Genomic DNA, 25,168 nt, shown 5'->3' with positions numbered 1-25,168 from the left:
ATTCATCGTACACCAAGTCCACGACAATGGAGAAATTGCAATTTTGAACCAAAATGATGGTTCCATCTTCAAGGTGAATGGCCAGAGACTCAAAGAGTACAAAGGAGCCCCAGTCATGCGTGACAAACCGGAATCGTTGTCACATGATGACCAAGAGTTTGCTTTATTTACTTGAACAAAATTCATTGTATAGCCAACAAAAATTTGAATTATGTACAGAAATAAATTAAGTTATTTTCTGCTTTCATTATTCATTTAATTTTATTTCTTTTCGTAGGCATATAAATCACACATGGCAGCATGGGGAGATGCATCATGCATGAAAAGAAAAAAAACCCTAGGGTGTATGGTTTTGGCGGCAGAATAAAGAGGGAAAGAGATCTTTTCCTCCACTTTATGTCCAATCATATATTTCTCATTAGATTCAAAAATCTTTTCCCTTCGTGTAAGGATAAAACTACCTCGAAACCACCTATTACTTTCCAAAGAAAAAACTGTCCAACTTCTTCCTCTTCATCGTGCCTCATTCTCTCTCTACAAAACAAGAAAAACCTTTTTTGCTCTCAATGAATTCCTCCCCATTGCCACCAATGATTCCACCACACCAACCAAGTACAATGGTAAGATCAAGGAAAGCCCAAGCCTCAACACTGAGTTTTGAACGTTTCCAAACGGTCGAAGCGGAAGCGCGCTTCAAAATCCTCCAAAAACGTTAAGTGTAATGGGAGGATGGGTTTGTTTTCCCAGGCGAGCATGAAGAACTGTTTGGACAAGAGGTGATGAATGTGAAAAAGAAACACAACTGGGAGAAGTTTGCTCGTCATCCCAAAGCCGTAGCACCGACGATGGTAAGAGAGTTCTATGCCCATCTCGAAGACTCGTCTAACCACACAATGTACGTCTGAGGGAAACTCTTTCAATTTTCCCCTTCATCACTCAACAGATACTTTAAGTTGGGGAAAGTAGAAGAGTAACATAAGTGATTCGTGGTTGAGGTAGATCAAGAAATATACAGTGGAGTGCTGGAAGATTTATGCTTCGGGTGGGCCAAGTTCGAAGGGAATGCCTCAATGAGGAAAAGAGTAGATCGTCGAGCCCTAAAACCAAACGTGAAGTTATGGAACCATTTTCTCAAAGGAAATCTGATGCCAACTTCTCACAACACCACTGTCTTGTTGAAAAGATTGATGCTCTTGCACTCAATCATATACGAGAGGAAGATCGACGTTGGAGAACTCATCATTGAACAAATCCATGAGTGTTCCAAGAGGAACCGGGGTAATCTACTATTTCCCAATCTGATAACCGCACTGTGCAGAAAAAAGAAAGTCCCCGAGAAGCCTTTTGATGACTTCATTAAATCAAATGAGGGTATCACCAAGAAAAAGGTACCTGAGTTGATGAGTTTTGATGATAACGCCCCGCATGAAGGGTTGGAGCGGGGAGCAAAATTGATTGTCGTGGCTAGAATGGCTGATGTGGTCATGCACACTCGAGAAATATGTGAAAATATCGTGCTCCTAGAGGATCTCATGGAGATCTACTTCAAGTATGTCAATTCTAGGGACGCACAACTCAACGCTTTCTTCAAGGAGGTACTCCTGAACACTAACACCAGACTGTCGACCTTCCCTAGTGTCATCCTCAAATACAATGCGGGCCGAAGCACATTCCATGCCTCACCATCGCAAGTCCCTCCAGAAGTTCCCCCAGGAATGCCCACTAATGTGCCACCACTAGTAACCCATGTCCCACCCGTACCAATGGAAGGCCAAGGCGACACAGAAGAGTTCCTCAGCTCCTCATACTTTTCCACCTCTGATAGCAATCAAGATACCCCACCCAACTTCTTCTGCGATGAAGATTTCACTCCATCACCGAAGCAACCTGAGCAAGATCCCATTCTGTCCCCGGTCCGTCAAGCTCCCAGCCCAGCACCAGTTCCAGCACAACCAACTCCTACTACCGAGCAGTCAACTCCAGCACGAGCCTCGACCAGCAAAAAGTGCTACAAGAGAACGGTAGGCCATATACTTCAGCTGTCTCCCTCAACGATAGCAGCAATAGACCGAGAGTCCATCTCCTCCTAAACGATGCCAAACGAGAGCGTCCAGTCAAGCCACCCCACCACAGTGAGTTTCCGTTTTAGTTTTAGTTTTTCGCATCTACATATAGAATCATGTAGTTTTAGTCTTCATGCATTGAGGACAATGCATCCCTCAAGTTTGGGGGAGGTATTATACAATATTCTGCCATACTTTGTTAAAAAGCAGTTGATGATAATTGGTTGAAAATCTTTGTTGTCATGACATAAGTAGGTTAAGATTATTGTTAGGAATGAATTAGGGATGTCGAATGATGAATGCATAATTTGATTGCCTGGGCTATAATTATTGTTTGGATTGTCTAAAGAATAGAACCAACCCTAGGCCTGGTTCTTTGAAATTTATAAACACGATTGTAGGTTGTCCTTATTTTAGGTAATCTGTAAAATTTTTGGAAAAAAACTTTCTGTTTGCCGAGACTTCAAAAATATTTTAAGGGTAAAGTAAAAACTCTCTAGTGTTTAAAAACTTGAAAAATATAAAATAAAAATGGACACTCCTTTGTGCAAAGGCATAAACAGAAAAACTCCATAAGAAATTAAGAGTAGCCAAGGCATATGAGTGAATAAAAATAGTCACATGATGACTCTGCCCGACTAGCTTGGGGTGGAAGGTATGCTCCCTTTCACCTAGAGTGTGGAACGGTAGGTGTGATAAGTTGACTCCCCTGCTTAAAAAAATTGATAAATAACTAGGAGTATAAACTAAGCCTGAAAAATAATTTGATGCCTTGACAAACAAGAAGTACTTACTTTAAGTTTTCTAATTACCTTTATGCATAGACTGGTTACAATCGCACACTCACAATAGCAAAGAATCCTGACTAGAGAAGGGGCTTGACTGATATGACTGTCGAACATGTTGATGCCAAACATTTTTGCTGAGGGCTGAAATCTCAAACCATATGATTTTCTTAACACTGTTTTACCATGACAATTTTGATTTTTCTTCTAGCTATTGTACATTGCTTGAGGACAAGCAATAGCTTAAGTTTGGGGGTGTGATAACTTCGTAAAAAGACTTAATTTTCAGTCTTTTCACTTAAGTTATTGCTCGTCTAAACAAAGTATGCACAACATTTTAGTTGCATTTAGTTGCATATAGGTTATATTAGCTTGTGGTGGATAAGTTTTGCTTAGGCAAGATTTATTTGGTCTGACTGATGCTGCTGATGAGAAAGGGTTGTTTAGATTGTGTTTGTGCAGGAAACTTACAGAGGAAGAACATTTAAGTTGTGACAACGTAAATTTGCAAAGGTCAACAGAATAAATGAGAATGTGAAGAGCAGATTTATCTCGCCAAGGCAAGGTTTATATGAAGAAGTCTGAAGCAGGTGTGACGAAACTGCCTATGTCGTATGCCAGCTAGATGACCTACTTCACGTACAAGCAAGCCTTAATTATTCTGACAGTCGCTAGCCGCCTTTCCTTTTTAAGTCTGGGTATTTAATAACGGTTATTTAAGGAAACTCCAAAAGCATGCAGAGCCCTAGGAGATCTTTCCTTATAAATAACCAGCCGTAGCTGCCAAAGAGAGGGAGGCAAGGAATAAGGGAGAAGAGCTTTATCCAAGGCGTGAGCAAGAAACTGCAGTGCTTTCCCAGCATCAACCAACCAACCTTCCTTGGTGTTCTCCATAACCAGACTTTAGCAGAGCGGTGATCAGGTCTCGGGAGAGGCTGATCACCAAGGCAAGCGTGGTGATGATCAGAATTGTCGCGACAGAGCCCCCGATTTTGGGAGTCGTTATTCCTTTATTCTTAACTCTTTATCTATTTGGGGTTGTATTAAACGTTAAATCTTGGATGATCTTTTATAGCACCATGACTGTCTTACTTGGTGGTAAACTTTGTTTTGCCTGAACAATATTTTTATGTTTTATGAATGATAAATTATGTTTTGCTTATGACTGTTTTGCTCATCGTTTAAATATTTTACCTTACGCTGTAAGAGCATCGAGAGATCGCCTCGGGTTTTGGTAAAACATGTCTTGGCAATGTAAGAGCATCGAGAGATAGCCTTTTGTCTAGATAGTGATTCTTATATTCGAGGGAATTAAGATAGATCAACGTGAGCAATGGAATGAATCCAGGATGGTGAAGTTCTAACTTGTTTTCCTTAGAGATAAGGAGTGAGTTTCAAACGACTAAAAGGGGTAGACGCTAGAGTAGGATAGACAACGCCTATAGTTCTCGCTGAGAGGTATTGCTACAACAACAGTTTGACAAACCAAGGGTTGTAGTTAACGCTGAGGAGTATTACCATAGCAACCGTCTAAGAATACATAGTAATCATGTCGAGCAGCTTTAGCAAGTCATAGTAATTCATTCTAAACTTAGAATAATTGTTGTCAAGACAAAAGTTTAGCATAAGTGCTCTATGATACGTCTAAATATGTGAGGTTGTTTGCATTATATTTAAACCAACACTTGTCTTATTTTATTCCAGCATTATGCATACTAATTTTGCCTCGACCAAAATTTTCAACAATCATTAAATCACTTCTTCGTTTTATTAATATTAGTTCTTAAGTTGACACTAGTATGAATTAGTTCGTGACACTAGTTCTCGTTGTGGTTAAAATATATTTCCAATTCAATCCCTGTGGAGACGATACTCACTTACCCTATATTACTTGAATCGATTGTGTATACTTACACAAATTTGCTTGCCTTAACATATACATTTACAAGTGATCAACATGTCGTCGTCACCCCCAGAGATCCACACCACCACCGTCATCAGTCACAATCTTGTCAAATCAAAAACCCACTTAAAAAATATAAAAAAATCCTGAAAAACCAAGATTTTACCTGTTCAAATCTAGGGAAATCACCCCCTACAAAAGGAAAATTTAATTTTACCCAAAATGATCATAAATCACAGGAAAACATATTTTCAAATGAGTTTTTTCGGTGGGGGAAATCATTTAAACAAAAAAATAGAACAAGGAGAAAAAAGAACCGAAAAAAAAGTAGAAAGAATAAGGGAGAGAGACATTTGAACCAACATAAATAAAGAAAAGGGGCTTACCATCGGTCGAAGTTCCTCGTCGGCGTTCAGAGGGTTCGACCGTAGATCCGAATGGTGAAGATGAGCATGCAAGAGGAAGGAGTAACATACTCCAAAACCAAGGTGATCTGATGGCTGGAATTAGATATCAGAGAGGTTGAAAACTAAACGTTTTTTATAGCTTTGTGTAGATTGAGGCTTCTTTTTGGAGAAATGATCCCAGATCTATGTTCGGGCCTCGAGAAGGGGCCATCGGAGTAATTAGGGCTCGAAAGGCTACTAGAGTACGGCGGCGGATGGTGGCCGACGTGACAGTTAGGGGAGGTGTCACTTGTCAAAGGCTCACCGGATTGAAAGAAGAGAAATGGGGCAGAGGATTCAAGTTTCATCTGCGAGAGAAGGGGAAAAAAGAAAAAGTGAAAGAAAAAATGGAGAAATTCCTTATATAGGCTGAATGAAACGACATCGTTTTGAAGGGACGGTTCCTGTAATTTTGTGCGATGGAAAATTTCCATGTTGATCCTCGCAGGTTTTGTAAATTTTCATTTTAGCCATTAAAGAAATGGTTAAATCATGTGTGGTCCTTAAATTATGCTAGGTTTATATTTTAGTGCCATGTTTCCTATATTGTTGAAAATTGGTCTATTTGTGTTTTCAAATCCTCGGATTTTTGTTTAAATGCAACCTGGTCACTATTTTATGTTTGAAAATTCAGATTATTGTCTGATTAGCTCCATACATTTTTTTTTATTCATGCATTTTGATCCATGCATTGTTTGTCTATTATATATCAACCCTTAACTTAGCATATGCATTTTGTAAATATTGTTAAGCAAGTGATGTCATATTAAATATTTATATGTATATGTATATGTATGTGTGTATGTATTTATATGTTTTTTGCGTAGTAAAGTTATGTACATATTTTTTTAACTTTTTATTAAATACTATTTTATTTAATAATTTGTTAAATGTCACTCGCTCAAATATTTTCGAGAACACTCGGTGTAGAATGAGCGTGGAAAGCATAGCTTTGTCGAAGTAGTGTGATCTGATACGACATTCGAACGAAATGTGAATTCGAAATAAATTGGGTTTATTTTTTTAAATGCTAATTAATTCGTTTTTATTCTAATTCAAATGATGCAATGCATGTTTTTTTATATAGTAATTTATTTTATGCAAATGCGGATATTCAATTTGATTTGCATTCTTTGATAAATCAAGGAGGGAATATTCTTTTTAGACAAAAAAAATAGAAGATATAGCCTTCCCGTCAGAGGATGAGCAAATCTTGATATTTCTTTTCGAATTAAAATATTTTCCCTAATAAATAATTCGAAGAAAATTAATTAAACTTTCATGAATGGATCATATTCTAACTTTATATTCGATTTATAATTTCCACAACCGCGATAATATATAAGCGACTAGGTACCAATTTTGGGCGTTGTGTGGGTGTTTATCCTTCCCCACGCGTAACCGACTCCCGAACCTACTAAGTCGAGTTTTTGGTAAACGGACCAATTTTTGTCTTAAAAAATGATTTTTCCTTAAAATTGGTTTAAATGACGTTTTTAGATATTCGGCCTACCTAACCTAAAGGACGATGGCGACTCCAATTCAAAATTTTTAAATTAATTCAAAATCGCCCAATTTTTAAAGTAAAAGTCATAATTATTTTTTAAAAAAATGGTTATGACATTTACATAATAAGAATAAATTTACTTGTGATACGCTTTGGTACGTCTCTTTAGATGTACGTTACGGTATGCGACGTGCGCCGTAGATTTATCCCTGTTCTATGGTATTGGATTTTGAAATTTAGATGTATGCTTTTGATACATAAATTTCAGTAAATTTTTTGATATCCAAACTGGATATTGGGACTCAAAATCGATACACCAAAATCTTTAAATTTTTATATTTTAATTTTCTTTATGATTTGTAATTATATAGATATTTGTTTTTTCAACTTAATTTTGATTTGACTCATTTAAATTTTAATTAGTTAATATAAAATCTTGAACTTGATTTTCGACTAAAGCATGTTAAGGCTATTATATTTCTTTCCATTTGTAACTATTAAAAGAAAGCTTAAAGGATGATTTATTAGATGGGAAAAATGACACTCGTGATTTTTCAACCAAAGAAGGCCCCTTGAATGTGAAAACAATGTCATGATTTTACAGTAAGACATTAAGAAATGAACAAAAAATAGCAAACTTTATTTTGCTTATCATACATGTATTATGTTTAATGTCATTTAGCAACACTGTCTTCTATTAATGGCATTGAGCTAATATCTTATTTCATTTTTAAGCATCTGACATGACTCGTAGATTAGGGCTACGCACCAAATCTATACAAATTTTAAATCAATATCAAATCTATAAATGTGAAGATTTTAGGGTGTAATATCGCCCGTGATATTGTTAATTCCCACTCATATTTTGATCAGTTCTTTTTCTTCTTTCTGCCTCTTGGACCATCCGCTGGAATTATGGTCATTTTCTTGGTAAACACATGATACTAATTGTTGAATTCTTAGTCAGTTCTTAAGTGAGATAATGACAAGCTGATTATGTTGCTAAAATATACGGTAAGCACTATTATGTAGTAAAAAAAAGTTGGAATTCACGACGGGTTAGTTCAAGTAATAAGTAACTTGATATCGTTCAAATAAGGTTTCAAGTTCGAGTCTTTGTGTGTGAAGAAAATTCAAGAGATTCACCCACCAAAGTTAAGTGTGACTCAAATCGATCCAGATTAGTCAGGACAAAACCTTGAAACAGGAGAAGAAAAAAAGTTGGGATTCATACCTTGCATTACCCTTCCTACTAACTAATAAACTGTGTTTAAATAGGGGTGGGAAGCTATTGACCGGAATCAAAGGCTTTTGGGGTTGATATGTAGCTGTCAAGGAAGAAGATGAGCATGGGAGTTGAATATTGAACAAGTTGGGAAAAATTCATTTGATTTGTTAAGAGTCCAAAGAAACAGGATGGACCTTGTCCCTCTCTTCCCGCCACTCGCCGACCCACCTTCATGTATCCTTCACCGAACTTTGTTTCCCTATTTATATTATCAGGCCATCAATTTTATAATAAGATTATTGATTCTATCAACTGAGATTTACTTAAATTAATTATAGAGTAAATTATAAATTCCATCCCTAAATTTTATTCTCAATCTTATTTTTGTCACTAAAATTTTAAAATTTTCAATTTACTTATTAAATTTTTTATTTATTTCTATTTTAGTCAATTTGCCGTTAAATCCTTAATGGTGTTATGAATGAACATTTTCTTTTAAAAAATGAAATGGCCTAAACAATTTCTTCTTCTTTTTCGAAAATACCTAATTTTGAATTCCTTTTGATTTTTGGATGATGAAGCTTCTTCTTCCAAATCCCAACACAGGATGTAGAGAAAGAGGAAGTGAGTTGTATATTGATTACATATTGATTGAAAGATGGATATTATAGATCATAGTGATTTGGGGTTTTATGAGTTTTAAAATGATTTAGGTAAAATCTTAACTTATAGAGTAGTAGGAGATAATGAGACGAGTTTGTCAATATCTTGAGTGGTCGGATAAAATATAGAAAATGGTAATTGCAACGTTGGCGTGAAACAAAGATGAAACTATAAAACTATCATCTTTGGAAAAAGAATATTAAAAAAAAGGAAAATGGAAAAAAAATAATATGGATGAAACATGGATTACGCGTCAATAAAAAGTAGTCTATGTCTGCACATGTGACTAGCATTTTCTTTCATTTTTTATTTAACATCCTAGTGATCAAATAGGAGCAAATAAAAATTTAATGAGTAAATTGAATTTCATTATAATATAATTACTAAAATGGGAGTGAAAAGAAAGTTAAATGATGAAATAACGTAATTTACCGTAATAACATATACGTATTTGTAAAGACAAGTCGGCTTCTCATTGTCATCTAGATGATTGAATTACACTACAAACCAATTCAATAAAAATGACATCTTAGTCTCTTTTTATTATTATTCTAATTCTATTTGACCCCTTCTATAGCTTGAATATAAGTGAATATTGAATTTAGACATGGAAACATAGGGATTAAAGTATAGTGGCCATCATCATATGGTGGTGCTAAAAAGTAGAATAGCAATATTCATAGGAGAAAGAGCTATAATTGCAATCTCTAAAAAGTATAATCTCCATTTATGGGAAAGTAAACAAATTCCCTTTTATTGGGAAACATGATATGTATACATCCATAGATATACTCAAGGAAAACTCCTCTATGTACATCAAACAACTCACAAACAAAGATTAAAACAAAAAAAGCAACACAAGAGAAAAGAAAAGTGGGAAAATTTTAACGAACTGATTTCAATAGTAGCAAATTGGACATCGAATGAGTCCATTTTCATTACAATCTGGACATCTTTGAAATCCACATTCGCCCATTTCATCTCCTTCTTGTTCATTTTCTTCCATTTCATCATCTTCGTAATACACTTTACAACTCCCTGAACAAGTCTCACACGGCACGAATCTGATATCGCCACAAGCTTCACATGCTCCACCGTTGCCGCCGCCATCATTGTCCGCCATTTCACAGCCTTGAACCGCCTTATCTAGCTCACCGTCTTCATGCATTCGCCTTATCTCCTCAGCTCCGCCGATGTACTTTCCCCCCACAAATACTCTTGGTAATCCGCCATTGAATCCTTCTCCGATCAGCTCTTTCAGCTCCCCTTTGAACCCCGAATGCATTGAAACGTCTCGTTCATCGATACGAACCCCTAAGCTTTTGAGGATCACTCTGACATCACAACAATCCTCGTATGTCCTTCGGACACCTCTTAAGCTTGTAAAATAAAGAACAACCTTATCCCCTTTAACGCCGTTCACTTTCTTCCCGGAATCTCGCTCTTTTTCATCCTCTCGGGGAAGCTGTTGAAGCGATTCCCTGAAACCAGAAATGATTTCAGGATCGAAATCTGTAACCCCCAAATCCGATTTGTCTTCAATTTGAAGCCACCCAGGTTTTGGAACATCAAAAGAGAAGCTCCTGAAATGACCTGGAAACCGGAGGGGACTAATATCTTCAAGCCCTGCCATCATTTCCCATGTGTTGATTGTTTCAGGCTCGCCTGGAGGGGTCCGGATAGGCGTCTTGGGGACAACTTTTGGGATCTTATCTTCGATCATTTTGGACCATAGCTTTGCTTCGATCACTTCCATTGCCAACACTTTTTGCCCTTCTTCAACCTGCTTCAAATCCCCATTGATTTTGGAGCCGTTTTCGAGGTTGCCGCTGAATGACGCGACGTTGATGGTGCCGCCATTGTTGTTGTTGCGGTGGTTGTCTTCTAGCTTGAGACTGCCTAATGTCGTGGATGTTAACGCCACGACGTGGTAGCTATCGCCTTTGTGCTGAGCAGGATGATGGACGTGCATTGAATAGCTTCTTGGAACGGGAGAAAATGGAGCCCGGCGACAATGGCGGCATCGTTTTGGCTTGGAACTAGCACAACCCATAACATCAAATAAAAGGGAAAATAAAAATATGGGGATTTTGGAATGTGATTTGATAAATAGGACTATGAGGACATCCCTGATTAGATGAGCTGGATTTGTGAGGTTTTGGTGAAGATTAAATCATAAAAAAAAAATTGGGACGCAATAAAGAAATGTCGATGGAACAAAGGAAATAAAGCAAATAAAAAAAAACCAGAGAATTCCTAGGAAACTCTTATCTTACAGGAAAGATCTAACAAACAGACATGCTTTTATTCATCATCCACCAGAATTATTTAATCACATAAAGAACTTCATAGTTTACAAAGAAAAAGATAAAACTGACGAAACCCAGATGAGGAATTGGAGTAATCAAGTGAAAATAAGAAATGGATTGCAGAGATTTCGGGATTTGGAATCGAAAAAGGTGCCCAAAAAAACTGGGTTTTTCTTTCTGCAGAGATGATTGAGAAGAAAACAACAAAAAAAGGTAGAAGACGGTGAAGAAAAATGGGAATGCAAACGAAAGTCAAATAGAAACAAACTTAAGGTAATATGGACAGGGGGAAGATTGATTATTCAACATATGAACCTGATTGATGAAATTCCATTGATTTTTAATATAAATGGTAGAGAGAAAGAGAGAGAGAGAGAGAGAGAGAGAGAGAGAGAGGAAAATTGGAAACGGGTGGAGAGTGAGAAACGGAATTTGTAGTTGAGATGGGGCTTTAATGAAAATCAACACAATTCCGATTATGGATTGTTTGTCGTCAGAGAAAGACAATAATTAAATAAATAAATATATATATATATATATATATATTATAGTTTTAATACGATTACTTCCTTTGTTTCGGTTTCGCTATTATTATTTTGCTGCTACATATAATTGTTTGGGTAAAATACACTCATGTAACTTAATTATGTGTTTATAATAAATAGGTTCCATCTTTAAATATTATTATAATTTAATCATTTAATTAAATATTAGATAAAATAATTATATGGCTTGTATAATAATATTTTTAGTGCCTAAAATTTATATATTCTATTGATTTAGTCTTAATTTAAAATAATTCAATAAATTTAATCATTATATTTAAAAAAAATTATCAATTTAATTTTTTTTTCTAAATTATTTGTTATTTTATAAATATTATTCATATACCAAACCATCTCAGGCATATGTTTCAATTTTAATCGTCAGTGATATGTTTATAACATCATTTTAATCGAACGATAAAATTATAACTTAAAAATGATTTATTTATTATCAAACATTTTTAATTCAATTTATTTACTCTAACCCAACTTAGATGGAGTCGAATTAAAAATAAATAAGACCATATTTTATAATAATTTAAAAAAGTTTACTGACAAATAGTACTTCATAATTAGTGTTACCAATTCGAATTGAAAAAGTTTTTATCTAAACCTGGTCTAAATTATAGCATTTTTCAATTTTTTGTATACTTTATTTTAATCTTTCTTGTAATGTAGAACAAAGAGAACGTTTGCGATTTTAGCTTTTTTCTAGTGAAGATTTGGGAAAATTTTGGTGTTTAGATTTAAAAAATTATTTTAATCAACGCTTTTATTTGGGAATAAGTTATTTCAAACTTGCTTTTGAATTTACCGTCACTCGATCAAATATTTGGTGTGAAGAAAAGTTTATTTGATGGGAGTATTACTACCTTAACTTACAAATATTTTTGAAATTAATTTTGGATAACAACTTTTATTCGAAATATATAATTTTTAATAAAAAATAAATATTAGATTTCATAGCTTATTTTCTATATCTTATATTCTTATTAAAAGATAGCCAGTGAACAACCCGATTATCAAAAATATTTAAATATTTATATTCATTTTAATCACTCGTTTAATTATATTAATATGATAATATGCATAACTCAAATTTGTCGAGCTTATTATCTAATATTTAACCATTAAGCTCAATTATTAATGAATATAATATTATACATAAAATTTATATGTAATAAACTCAAGTTTATTAATAGATATAGTAGTTTCTAGGAAAAATCCTAGCCGATTTTTTTTTTTTTTGTACAACTTAAGTCAATTTTATTGATTAATCTAATTTTTTATTCTTTAATTTTATTTAATCGGTGATAACACTGGTTTTGATGTTGGTTTTCGTTCGTCAGTTATCTTTTTTTTTTTGTTTTTTTATTTTTTTAATAAAAATAATTATATCTTTGTGACATATTTTTCTGCCTTTGTGATATATTTCTCTACCTTTATGACACGTTTATCTCTGTCTTTGTAACAAGTTTTTCTCTGCCTTTTGGCAGCTTATAGGTTTTTGCCATTATTTTCGTTTATTTTTTTCTCATGGTTAGATTTGACATCGCCACGACTGATCAAGATTGCGCTTATTTGTTATCGTGATAATCTTCCCTACTTTGGACCTTCGGATTGACTTGGATACGCGTTTTGCGTTCGCGGATAGTTTTTTCACGTCACTTGACTTTTATTTGCGATTTGTCGGTGGACTTTAGTAGCTTCATCCCCTTTTGTGGTTCATTTGTCGATGCAGTCAGATTTGTTCGTATTTTTATTTTGTTTGAGCTTTTTGGTTATGTTTTTTAAACTTTTTCTTATTTGGTCCTTGTGTGATCTAGGTGGTTAATTTTTTGTCAATGGTTATAGGAAAATATCCTAATTATAATTTTATTTACGTTATACTTGTAAACATTTATTGTAATTCTGGATATTTTTTATTTTTAATAAAATTAACAGTTTTCTGTAAAAAAATTATTAATAGATACCTTACAGTATTTAATAAATATAAAAATAATATAATAAATATGATATAATATAATTAAATGCGACTAATTTACTATATGAATTATACGTAAAATTTGTATATTTGAATGTCAATACATCTAAGTACTTTTGTTATATTTATATTTAAATAAAAATATGTTATTTTTTATATAAAAAAATTATAGAGATTAAATTTTAAATAAATAAAAAGGAAATTATTATAACATTTGAAATTTGTTTAAGTTGGTGGCAAAATGGAATAAATTAGTAATGGTCAACAAAACGCGGGAATTAATGCTGAAATGACTAGAGTCTTTTGAATACTAATACCAGTCGCTCACTCTGCGTCAATCTCTTGACTCCATGCATTCTTCGAACTATTTTAAAGGAATACCGGTCGTCCGATTGTTTGTGTGTTAGACTGCTCGTCAAGGTGCGTGGGGAAAGAACTTTAAAATGAGGCTCTTTATTTGCTTTTGTTTTTTTACTTTTTTTTCATATATTATTTTGTAGAATAAAATGAAATAAATAAATATAAGGGTAAAGTATAGTAATTGTCACTGAACTTTTATGAAGCTTTCATTTAGGTCTCCCAACTTTTAAAACTTGTAATAAAGTCTCTCAACATTTAGTCTGTTTGTAATATGGTCTCCGACTTTACACTGCCGTTAGAAGATAATGACGTGGTAGTGATATCACCGTTTGCAGCTATAAAAATTAGGGTAAATTATATAAATGATCACTGAACTTTTCAGGCGCTTGCATTTAGGTCCCCCAACTTTTAAAACTTACAAAACAATCCTCAATTTTATTCTAAACCCTAAATTCCAAACTAATTCAATTACATTCTAAACCCAAATTCCAAAATAATCAAAATAATATTGAGTTAACCAAGATTTCATGTTAACCAAGATATATATAATTTTTTTTTATGTTTTGATTGAGTTGTATTCAGTGAAAATTGATTATTAATGTTCGGTTGAGTTCATGTGCAATTGAATGGTGGTGTATGCATGTGTAAATGATGCCAAGTTCATTTGAAAATTGATTGTTACTATTATGAAAATTTATAGATTTAAGTTCATGAAAAAATGTTTCACATTTAAGTCCCAATAACCAATATTTAAATAGCATCAATGTTTACAATATTTTATTTAAACTCAATACCCATTACACATGCAACACAATCTGAAAAAACAATAAGAAATTAGAACTCAATATCAAATACCATCAAACGTCATTTACACATGCATACCCCACCATTCAATTGCACATGAACTCAATCGAACAGTAATAATCAATTTTCATTTAATACAACTCAATAAAACATCAAAAAAATCAAAAAAAAATATAAATCTAGGTTAACATGAAATCTTGGTTAACTCAATATTATTTTGAAGTATTTTAGAATTTAGGGTTTAGAATGTAATTGAATTATTTTAAAATTTGGGGTTTAGAATGAAACTGAGGACTGTTTTGCAAGTTTAAAAGTTTGGGGACTTAAATGCAAGTGCATGAAAAGTTTAGTGACCATTTATATAATTTACCCTAATTTTCATAGTTGCGGTGATCTCACTGCCACGTCAGCGTCTTCTAATGGTAGTGTAACGTCGGGTACCATAATGTAAACGGACTAAATGTTGAAGGACTATATTGTAAGTTGTAAAAGTTGGGGGACCTAAATGAAAGCTTTAGAAAAATTTAATGATCATTACTGTATTTTACCCTAACTATAATCATGGATGGAAGGGGATTGAAGGATTGGTAGGACAATATGTAAAAAATTTAAATTGAAATAAAATTAATTTTTTATATTTTTATTGATAATTTATTTTTATTTATAAGTTGTTGTCTATTTTTTATATAAAAAACCATTAGTCTTATTAAAAATATAAAATATCTAGAATTACAATGAAGATTTACAAGAATAACCGTAAACATAAACTAAATTATAATTATGACATTTTCCTATAATCATTGACACAAAAACTAGCCACCTAGATCACACAAGGACCAAAAAAAAGATTTAAAAAATCTAACAAATGCTCGAACAAAATAAAGATACGAACAAATCTAACTGTATAGGTAAACGAACCACAAAAGGAGTTGAAGTTACTGAAGACCACTGACAAATCGAAAAATAGAGTCAAACGACGTGAGAAAACTATCCACGTACGCAAAACGCGTTCCAAATCAATTCGATGGTCTAAAGCAGGAAAAATTAACATGATAACAAATAAGCGCCATCTTGATCAGTCATGACGATGTCAAATCCAACCCTAAAAAATAAGATAAACGAAAACAACGGTAAAAAAATCGTAAGCTACCAAAAGGCAGAGAAAAACGTACTACAAATGCATAGATAAACGTACTACAAAGGCAGATAACATATCACAAAGACACAAGTATTCTTATTAAAAAAACTAAAAAAAACAAAGAAAAAAGACAATCGGTGGGTGAAAACCAACTTCAAAATCGGTGTCGCCGTCGGTTAAATAAAATTAAAGAAAAAAAGTTAGATTGATCAATAAAATTGGCATAAGTTGCCAAAAAAAAGGATGAGGAAGAAAATGACTAGGGTTTATCTTGTTCTCGATTTTTTTTTTAAATTCATTCTTCTAATTTTTATCATATATTTGTCCCTAATTATATATATATATATATATATATATATATATATATATATATATATTACAAAATATTGAAGGATTATTTTTTGGATTAGTTATAAAATAAGTGTCCAAACTATAACGTTTTTTTACAAATAAGTACCTAAATTATTTTTTGAATGACTCTAGCATCTAACGTTACAAACGTTACCACTTTAGGTGCTCGAGCCATCAATTGTGTTAATTTATCCAGTTAAATGACATGTGTCGTAATCTGGTAATTTTAAAAATTCAATTTAAAATAAAAAATTAAATTTATATTAAAAACAAAGAAATTTTAAAATAACCCCAAACATTGAAAATCTTCACTTCAACCCCTAAATCCACATCGATTGTCACCCTTTGCCATCAACAATGCAACACCCGACCTCATTTTCCCCTGGCGACCAAAATCCCTATGAAATTGTGACCAATCAACAGTCGATCAATGACAAATCGACGTTTTATACCCCGCGAACTCTAGGGTGAAAATCGCAATCCCATGCGATTCTGACAACTAATCGACAAAAACTACAACGACGTATGACTAGGAGGATGCCAGAGACTATGACGACGGTTGTGGTCGTGGCCGAAAAGGTTGGTGGCGATAAGTTAGGGTTAGGATTTGGGGATTTTATGGTTTTTTTTTAATTTAAAAAATTGGTTGTTTTTTTATAAATATAATAATTTTTTTAATAATTTTTTTAAAAAAATTCAAAATTACCAGTTGTGACATATGTCACTTAACAGAAGAAATAAACATCGTTGACGGCTCAGGCACATAAAGTGGTACGTTCGCAATGTTAGGCACCAGGACTATTCAAAAAATAGTGTAGGCACTTATTCGTGAAAATCGCTATAGTTTGAGCACTTATTTTATATTTAAGCCTTATTTTTTTTATTAATCTAGGGTGGTTACAAGTAGTAGTATATATTCCAAAGACTCTTAACCATTTGACAATGAATGTTTAAATATCCTGCAGACGCTGATACTCAAATCTAGATCCTCTAAGAATAACAACAATTTATTTAACCACTAGTTAGTTTGATTCGTACAACGTTAAAAGCAACGTTAAAAGCTTATTTAATGCAAAATGAATTACCGTAGAAAATCATTTATAAATGGATAAATGAGAAATTGGATCAAATAATTCGTACGCGGATGACTTGTTTATTAATTATGAAAGTTGTATTTGTAAATGGTGATTAGAAATATGAAAGTTAACTAATACCGCCCAAAATTGATTATTGATAGTATTTATACAAATAAAGCGTGATTAATGAATTTGTTTTTATGATTTTAATAAAAAATGTATTATATGAAGAAAAAAAAGCTAAGTTCAAAATAAAATATTTGTATTAATTAATCATACCTAAAAAGCGTTATAGATATTTTACATATTTTTTTGGTTGCACTTTGGTTTTAAGATTTCGCCTTGACTAATCTGGATCAATTCGGATCGTATATATGATTTTGGTGGATGATTCTTTTAACAGAAATTTTCTGTATACAAAAGGACTCGAACTTCAAACTTTGTAGAGATTTTCTTCCAGCGGGGATTTTACATATTTTCATGATGAAAAAGTTACCTTTTATTTAATCTTTGTCGAACAATAATTATTTGAAAAGGATAATAGTGGTGTGGGATCATCATTCTAAGTAATTACACATTATTAGAAAATTTTAAAGTGACAAAGTGTGGTAGAAAAGATGAATCCCAATAGTTTACATTTTTATGCCAAAATATAAATAATGGGTGAATTCTATTTTAAGAGAAAATTAATTTCGTTTAACAAATCCATCAATTAATTGTTCACGTCATGAGTGAATGTTGTGTTGAATGATGTTTGTTGCTATAATAAGTTACATATCAATATATAATAGAACTACCAAATTCTTAATTATATATATTTTTCTTTTCTATTAGCATTTACTTACAATTATAGTTTTATATTGAATTAAAACGGGTGAATTACATTCTTTCATCGTCTATCTATCTTTCACATTTATTCTAGTCTTTGAAATTTAATTTTTTTAATTTAATCACTAAACTTTTAAATTATTTATATTTTAATCACTCTAATTTATTTTATTTAAAATTTCTATAATATACAATTTTTATTATTATTTTATTCAAAAAATTATATCTCCAAATCTTAACCCTAAAATCACAAACCCAAAATCTTATCATCGATAGCCTTACAGTTGTTTTTTATGGAACCATCCACCACTATTGGTTCATTCGGTTCCAGTGTCATCAGGTACCAAAACTTCAAATTCAATTCCTCACGACCATTCCTCTTTCCCTTCTGAACCTAACAACATCCAAAGTTTTATTTCCCGACCCATCCCCTAGAGCTCCTACATTTTCACCATCGAAAAAGTCACACTACCACTTTTATCTAATTTCATCAACCATCGTTAGTTCATTTGGTTCCAACATCCTCCGCTGTCCAAACTTTATAATTCAACTCCTCCACGATCATTCCCTCTTCTAAACCAAATAACCTCATACTCTTATTTCCTTACACGACTCATCCCCAGAAGCATGCCAGTATCTAAGCCTGGGTGTAACCCCCCAAACCCTAGGTTAGGAGTTCGGGCTAATTTGATACTGAAGTACTTTTCAAAACATCGAAGCTTAATTTGATATTAATACTCAGTCAGTATCGATACCCTAGTATAAAAGTATCAATACTTAGTTTAGGAGTATCGATAATACCCTTCATTCTCAGTTCATAATATCCAGTTAATATCGATACCCAAAGGTTGGTATCGGTACCCAGAGGTTAGTAATGCTACTAAAGGGCTTAGTACCGCTACCCATGAACATTTATGGACAAGAAATCCATTGTGCTAAGGGTTAGGTTTGAGGAGCCAAGTAATATCATATTACCATAGAATAACACTACAAGTGAGAACAATAATAAATACAAAACAACTAGAATAACATAAAACTAGCCTTGTTTGGTGCTTGGGAAACATCCAAGACACCCGAGTTCTTTTAGCAAAATATGATCGTCTTAGTTGGATATATCCCAGTCAGTGCCATAACACTTTAGTTGCCGACTGGGCACAGATGCCCCAAGACTCAATAGAGTAAGTCGACTGAGTGTACGTTTCTGATACAGTTTTGGATCTCACCCTAAATACCCTAGGGTATTTATAGGAAGGCTAGAGTGGTGTGTGCTCCAAGATGCATAACCCTCAACCACACCATGACGCCTACTTCAGCAGTTCATAATAGTATTTCCTCATGTCTTCATACCTATGCCACTAGCATGCTCATTTAGTGAATGCATATATTATAATACTATTATTAGTGTAGCACTGAGCTCGTAAGCTCAGCGTTCGAAATATTTTCCATACGTAGGTTCTTAGCAGACTGTCTGCGAAGCGTTGTTGTCATCAGATATTCTAGATTCCCTGAGGCAATAAGAGTACACCTTGATTTATGTTAAAGGACATGTACTATTATATACTCGTATGTATTCAGACGTAACTCTATTTTGTTTTAAACTCAATATTTTTTTTATTATTTTGGATATTTTGGGAGCTCTCACATATTTGTAAACTTTAATTATTATTTTTTTATTTCATTTTACCTTAGATGAATTTTATAAAATGATTTATATTCGTTTTAAAAGAAAAATATTTGGGTTAACCACTTTTTTGGTCCCATCTGACATTCTAATCCATCGTTCTTCAGGTCTGACTTTATTAGAATGTTGCATTTAGTGGTAACAGAACATCAGGTTAGTCGTTCCTAAGACCCGTGAGTTAATGTCAGTCAATATCTATGTATATAAATGCCTCTAGAGAGTCAACAATACTTTAATGACTAGAATGACTATAATATCTTCTATTTATTTCTCAATTATAGTAAAACTCATGGAAGACGACCCAACATACAGTTAGGATGGTAAAGACGAGAGCCACACCTCATTAGTAATTGATAACAGTGACGATTTTATCCTGAATACATATCAACACCAGATACCAGTAGATGCGGGGGTCGAGGATGTGACCTTCTTTAGAGATCTGACCTCAACACTTAGGTAAATCATCATGACAATGCCTAGTTCCTCAAATGTACCACATCTTTTACTCGTACCTCCAGTTCATCTCATAGTAGTACCCTAGGAGTCCCTAGTAGAGAGACTCCGCAGATACAAGACCACCAAATTCTACGACTCAAGGGATAATGATCCTATAGTAGCAGACTAATGGCTCCGGGTGACCCTCTTACCCTCCGACAACTACACCTTACCCTCAAGGGTAAGCTTGAGTACGTCACTATCTGTTCAAGGGCGATGCCATAAATTGGTAGGAGAAGATAGAGAGACCACCATAGGAGCAGTTCCTATCGGAGTTTAGACAGAATTACATCGGAGAGGCCCATACCGATGATTTGAGAGAGCGATTTCTACACTTGGTCCATGTGGATAGGACGAAGATGGAGTATAAGTGTGAGTTCCTTAGATTGAGCAGATATACTTAGGAGTTGGTATCGACTAAGGACCATCGCTTTTGGAGATTCAAAGAGGGCTTACACCTCAATATTTTGTCATACCTTGCAGTCGACCCTCCTAGGGTCTTCGCTAAGTTACCCTCCCACGGTCTTCGCTAAGTTATCCTATCAGGCTAAGGAAGTTGAGAGGGTAATACATAAAAAGGTTAGTCTAGTGAGGTTGTGGGATAAACCATGAGAACTTCCGAGCCAGCGAGACCATCACAGACTTTGGGCAAGAGGGCCAGTGATAGTCAGGGTTCTTGGAGACCCCCAGCAGCATAGTCGAGGAGATTTGATCAAAGTTCAGATTGTGGGAACAAATTTGAGTCTAGGAGGAGGCCCTTGATGCTAGTATCTAGGGCGAGTGCCAGTTATTCAACTAGAGTTTTCACTTACTTAGTTTGTGCTAAGTGTAGGAGGAGACACACTAGGTCTTGCCAATACGGATCGAGGGGTTGCTTCAGTTGTAGCTCATTAGACCACTTTATCAATGACTTCCTAGTAACTTAGATAGTAGCTTTAACAGTGACTCAGAGGTCAGCATTGTCTGTGCAGAGGGACATAGGTTCATTGAGAGAAGGTAGTACTATATCTAGGCAGTATAGTAGAGAGACAACCATATCATTAGTTGGTTCAGAGTCGATGGTAGCCTCCAAATAGTACACGATAAGAGCCCGAGAAAAGTACGATATGACAAATATGATATCAGGTACTTCTATAGTATTTTTCAATCCAATTTTCGCATTGATAGACTCTGATTCACCCATTCCTACATCTTCTCTGAACTAGCTTAAGAAATAAAAATCCCAACAGAAGACTTAGAAATAGGTGTTCGAGTATCAAGCCCTCTAAGTCTAAATATCCTAGTTAATAAGATCCACCAGTGATACCTAGTATAAATCCAAGGACAAACCTTCCTAGTAGACTTAATGGAGTTACCCTTTCGAGAGTTTGACTTAGTCATGGGTATGGATTGGTTATCCGAGAATGACGTCAGCTTAAAATACAAATCCAAACAACTTAAGCTTAAGGCAAACGATGGTACCAAACTAGTGATAACTAGTGAGAATTCGAGCCAGACAAGAATCATGAGAGCTATAAAAGCCCAACAGATAATCGACTAGGGATGTGAGGCCTTCTTAGCTCATGTTGTTGTTATCTGAATCCCAGTACCGACACTCGTAGATATCTATACAATACAAGATTTCCCCGATGTGTTCCAGGAGAGTTGTCAGGTTTACCACCAGACCGAGAGTTGAAGTTTGACATTAAAGTAATGCATGGTTTAGCCCAATGTCCATTGCCCCTACCGTATGGAATCGATAGAACTGAAGGATTTAAAAGCTCAAATCAAGGAGTTGCTAGAGCAGGGTTCATTTGATTCAGCATATTCATGGGGACCACTAACATTATTTGTTAAGAAAAATGATGGGTTGATGAGGTTGTGCATCGACTATAGGTAGTTGAACAAGTAAACCATTAAGAACCATTGCCCACTTTTAAGAATAGATGATCTCTTCGACCAATTATGGGAAGCATGTGTATTCTCTAAAATCAACTTGCGGTCAGGTTACTATCAGTTGAAGGTCAAGGATGTCGACGTACCGAAGACAACTTTTAGATAAGGTATAATCATTATGAGTTCTTAGTGATACCGTTTGGACTTACTAATGGCCCATCGATATTCATGAACTTGATGAACTGAATCTTTCACGCATACTTAGACCAGTTCGTTGTGGTGTTCACAGATGATATTCTAGTGTACTCTCGATCAGAGGAAGAGCATGATCAACATCCCAATATTATCCTTCAAACTCTTTGAGATAAATAGTTGTATGCTAAGTTTGGGAAATATGAGTTTTGGCTTTCAGAGGTGTCATTCTTGGGGCATGTCGTGTCAGTAGACAACATTCAAGTTGACCCTTAGAAGATTTAGTCTATAATTACTTAAGAGACTCCAAAAAATGTGTCGAAGGTACACAATTTCCTAGGTCTAATCGGGAACTATCATTGGTATATTCAGAGCTTCTCAATGATAGCTACCCCACTTACTTTTGAAATGAGTACCTTTCATTTGGGATGCTAAGCGACAGAAGAGCTTTGAATAGTTAAAGGTCATCTTAACTGAGGCCCTAATGTTAATTCAACCAGATTCAGGTAAAGACTTCACAGTTTTTAATGATGCTTCATTGAATAACCTTGGATGCATATTGATGTATGAGGGTAATGTTGTGGTTTACGCATATGGTTGGCTTCTCAAGTTGAAGGTCGGTTAATTCAGAATGGTTGAGAGAAACCTTATATAGGTAGAGATCTTATGCAAACCTGAAGCGTAAGGATATAAAGTTCACAGTAGAGGATAAAATGTTCCTAAAAGTTTCCCCATGGAAGAAGATGCTTCGCTTCGGATGTAAAGAAAAGTTAACCCCACGCTTTATAGGACCTTATAAGGTACTAGATAGGGTCAGACTAGTGGCTTAGCAGTTAGTCTTACCACCAAAGTTGGAGCACATTTACAATGTGTTCCATGTATCCATGCTTAGGAGATACCGTTCCGATTATTCTCATGTCATACCCTTAGAGCATATTGAGGTTAACCTAGATATGACCTATGTAGAAGAGCAAAATAAAATCTTAGCAAGGGATGTAAAGGAGCTAAGGAATAAGAGGATCCTTTTAGTAAATGTGTTGTAGATGAATTATGGTGTTGAAGAGGCAACTTGGGAAACTGAGTAGGACATGCAACTTTAGTACCCTCACCTCTTCTACCTAAGTAAATTTCAAGGAAAAAATTTCTTTTTAAGAGGGGAGAGTTTTAGTGTCCTAAATCCTGGGTTAGGAGTTTGAGCTAACCCAAGATGGGCCTTGAATAAATCCCTTATCTTGTAGAAAGCTTTGACCCAAGTTTGAATGGAATTGGGCTTGGATTAAGCCTATTTAGCTATAAAAAGGGCATTTTTAAGTGGTGGCCAAAGTTAGAACAACCAAGGAGATAATTATACCATTTTTATTTTGAAATTCTGAATTTCACTGAATAAAAATGAGGTCACATCTGGCACCTCTCTTTATCTCAACTTTTCTTTGTCATTTTCTTCTTCCTCCAAACTCCATCTCTTTATCTCACAAGCTTGAATAAAGGTGGAAGCTTTATTGGTCTACAATCCTGGTTCAGTTTAACTAAGGTAATAAACGAAATCGCCTCTCCTAGAGCACCGATTCTAGCCCTTAAACACAAGATTTAATGATAGTTGGCATCAATGAGTTTTAGTAAGGGTTTAGAAACCCATAGTAATTTAGCTCATTTTTGGAAGATTTTTATCCTAGGAAGTGTTCCTAAACCTTTCCTAAGATTCTAAATAAGTTGGTAACTTTTTTTTGATTCTTTTCTTAGTTAGAGAAGTGAGGGAGAGCTCCAAAGATGAAGAAAAAGAGAAGTTGACTTTTAGTTGAGCTTGGTTGTTTTCAGCAACCTAGAAATTCAAGGTAAACCATTTCTAACCCAACTCTACCACATATATATCATTAGATTAGTTTTGGTAGATTGCATGAGTTATGAAGCATGTCTATGGTATATTGCATCTTTTTATGTTTTTCAAAATGTTAAAAGCCCTTTTATAACCCCTTTTAATATTCATAAAACTTTAAATATAGTTGAGAACCTCAATAGGCTCTTTGGGGAGGAAAATTAGCCCTTTTTGTGCCTAAAACAGGGTATTTTTGGGCATGAGTATCGATATTAGAAGAACAATACCGATATTGTTCATCAAACGATTCAAAATAAGGGGATTTTAAGCTAGAAGCATCGAACTCTTTCATTGGATATTTATACTGGGGTTTGAGTATCAATACTCTTAGTAACAGTATCGGTACCGAGATCACTTATCAAATTCCAGTAGTCATTTGTGCTATCGGTACTCATGGGAGTATCAGTACTGGGTAGAGCATTGGTACTTTCAGTAGGGGTATCGATACTGAATTATTTTTCAAAACATCAAAATTTAATTTGTTATCGATACATTAGTATAGAAGTATCGATACTTGGTTTAGGAGTATCGATACTACCCTTCTTTCTCAATTCATAATAGCCAGTTAATATCAATACCTAGGGATCGACATCGATACCCAAATGTCAGTACTGATACTAAAGGGCTTAGTATTGATACCCACAAACATTTATGGATAAGAAATCCATTGGGTTAAGGTTTAGGTATGAGGGACCTGGTAATATCAGATTACAATGAAATAACACTACAAGTGAAAACAGTAATAAATACAAAATAGGTAGAATCTGTAACAACTAAGATAACATAAAACTAATCTTGTTTGATGCTCAGGAAATAGCCAAGACACATGAGTTCCTTTAGCAAAAAATGATTGTCTTAGTTCGATATATTTTATTCAATGTCAAGGTACTCTAGTTGCTGACTGGTGCTGATGCTCCAAGATTCGAAGGAATAAGTCAATTGGGTGTATGTTTTTTATGTAGTTCTGAATCTCAACCCAAATACCTGAGGGTATTTCTAGGAAGGCTAGAGGGGTGTGTGCGCTGAGATGTAGAACCCTCATCCACACCATAACACCTACTT

The 25,168-nt window shown here is 34.3% G+C and overlaps 1 protein-coding gene across 1 annotated transcript; it reads right to left on the bottom strand.

Moving 5' to 3' along the window:
* Positions 1–9,469: 9,469 nt before the first annotated feature.
* Positions 9,470–11,155, bottom strand: LOC120176152 (uncharacterized protein At3g28850-like). Its single transcript, XM_039182644.1, has one exon. It carries the CDS (start codon positions 10,646–10,648, stop codon positions 9,494–9,496), a length of 1,155 nt encoding a protein of 384 aa, XP_039038575.1. The 5' UTR covers positions 10,649–11,155; the 3' UTR covers positions 9,470–9,493.
* Positions 11,156–25,168: the final 14,013 nt, after the last annotated feature.

This window comes from Hibiscus syriacus, unplaced genomic scaffold (genome assembly GCF_006381635.1).
Source record: "Hibiscus syriacus cultivar Baekdansim isolate YM2019G1 unplaced genomic scaffold, ASM638163v2 tig00112230_pilon, whole genome shotgun sequence".
Lineage (NCBI taxonomy): Eukaryota > Viridiplantae > Streptophyta > Magnoliopsida > Malvales > Malvaceae > Hibiscus > Hibiscus syriacus.
The sequence above is the reverse complement of the archived record's forward strand: the minus strand, read 5'-3'. Positions and strand labels throughout refer to the sequence as shown.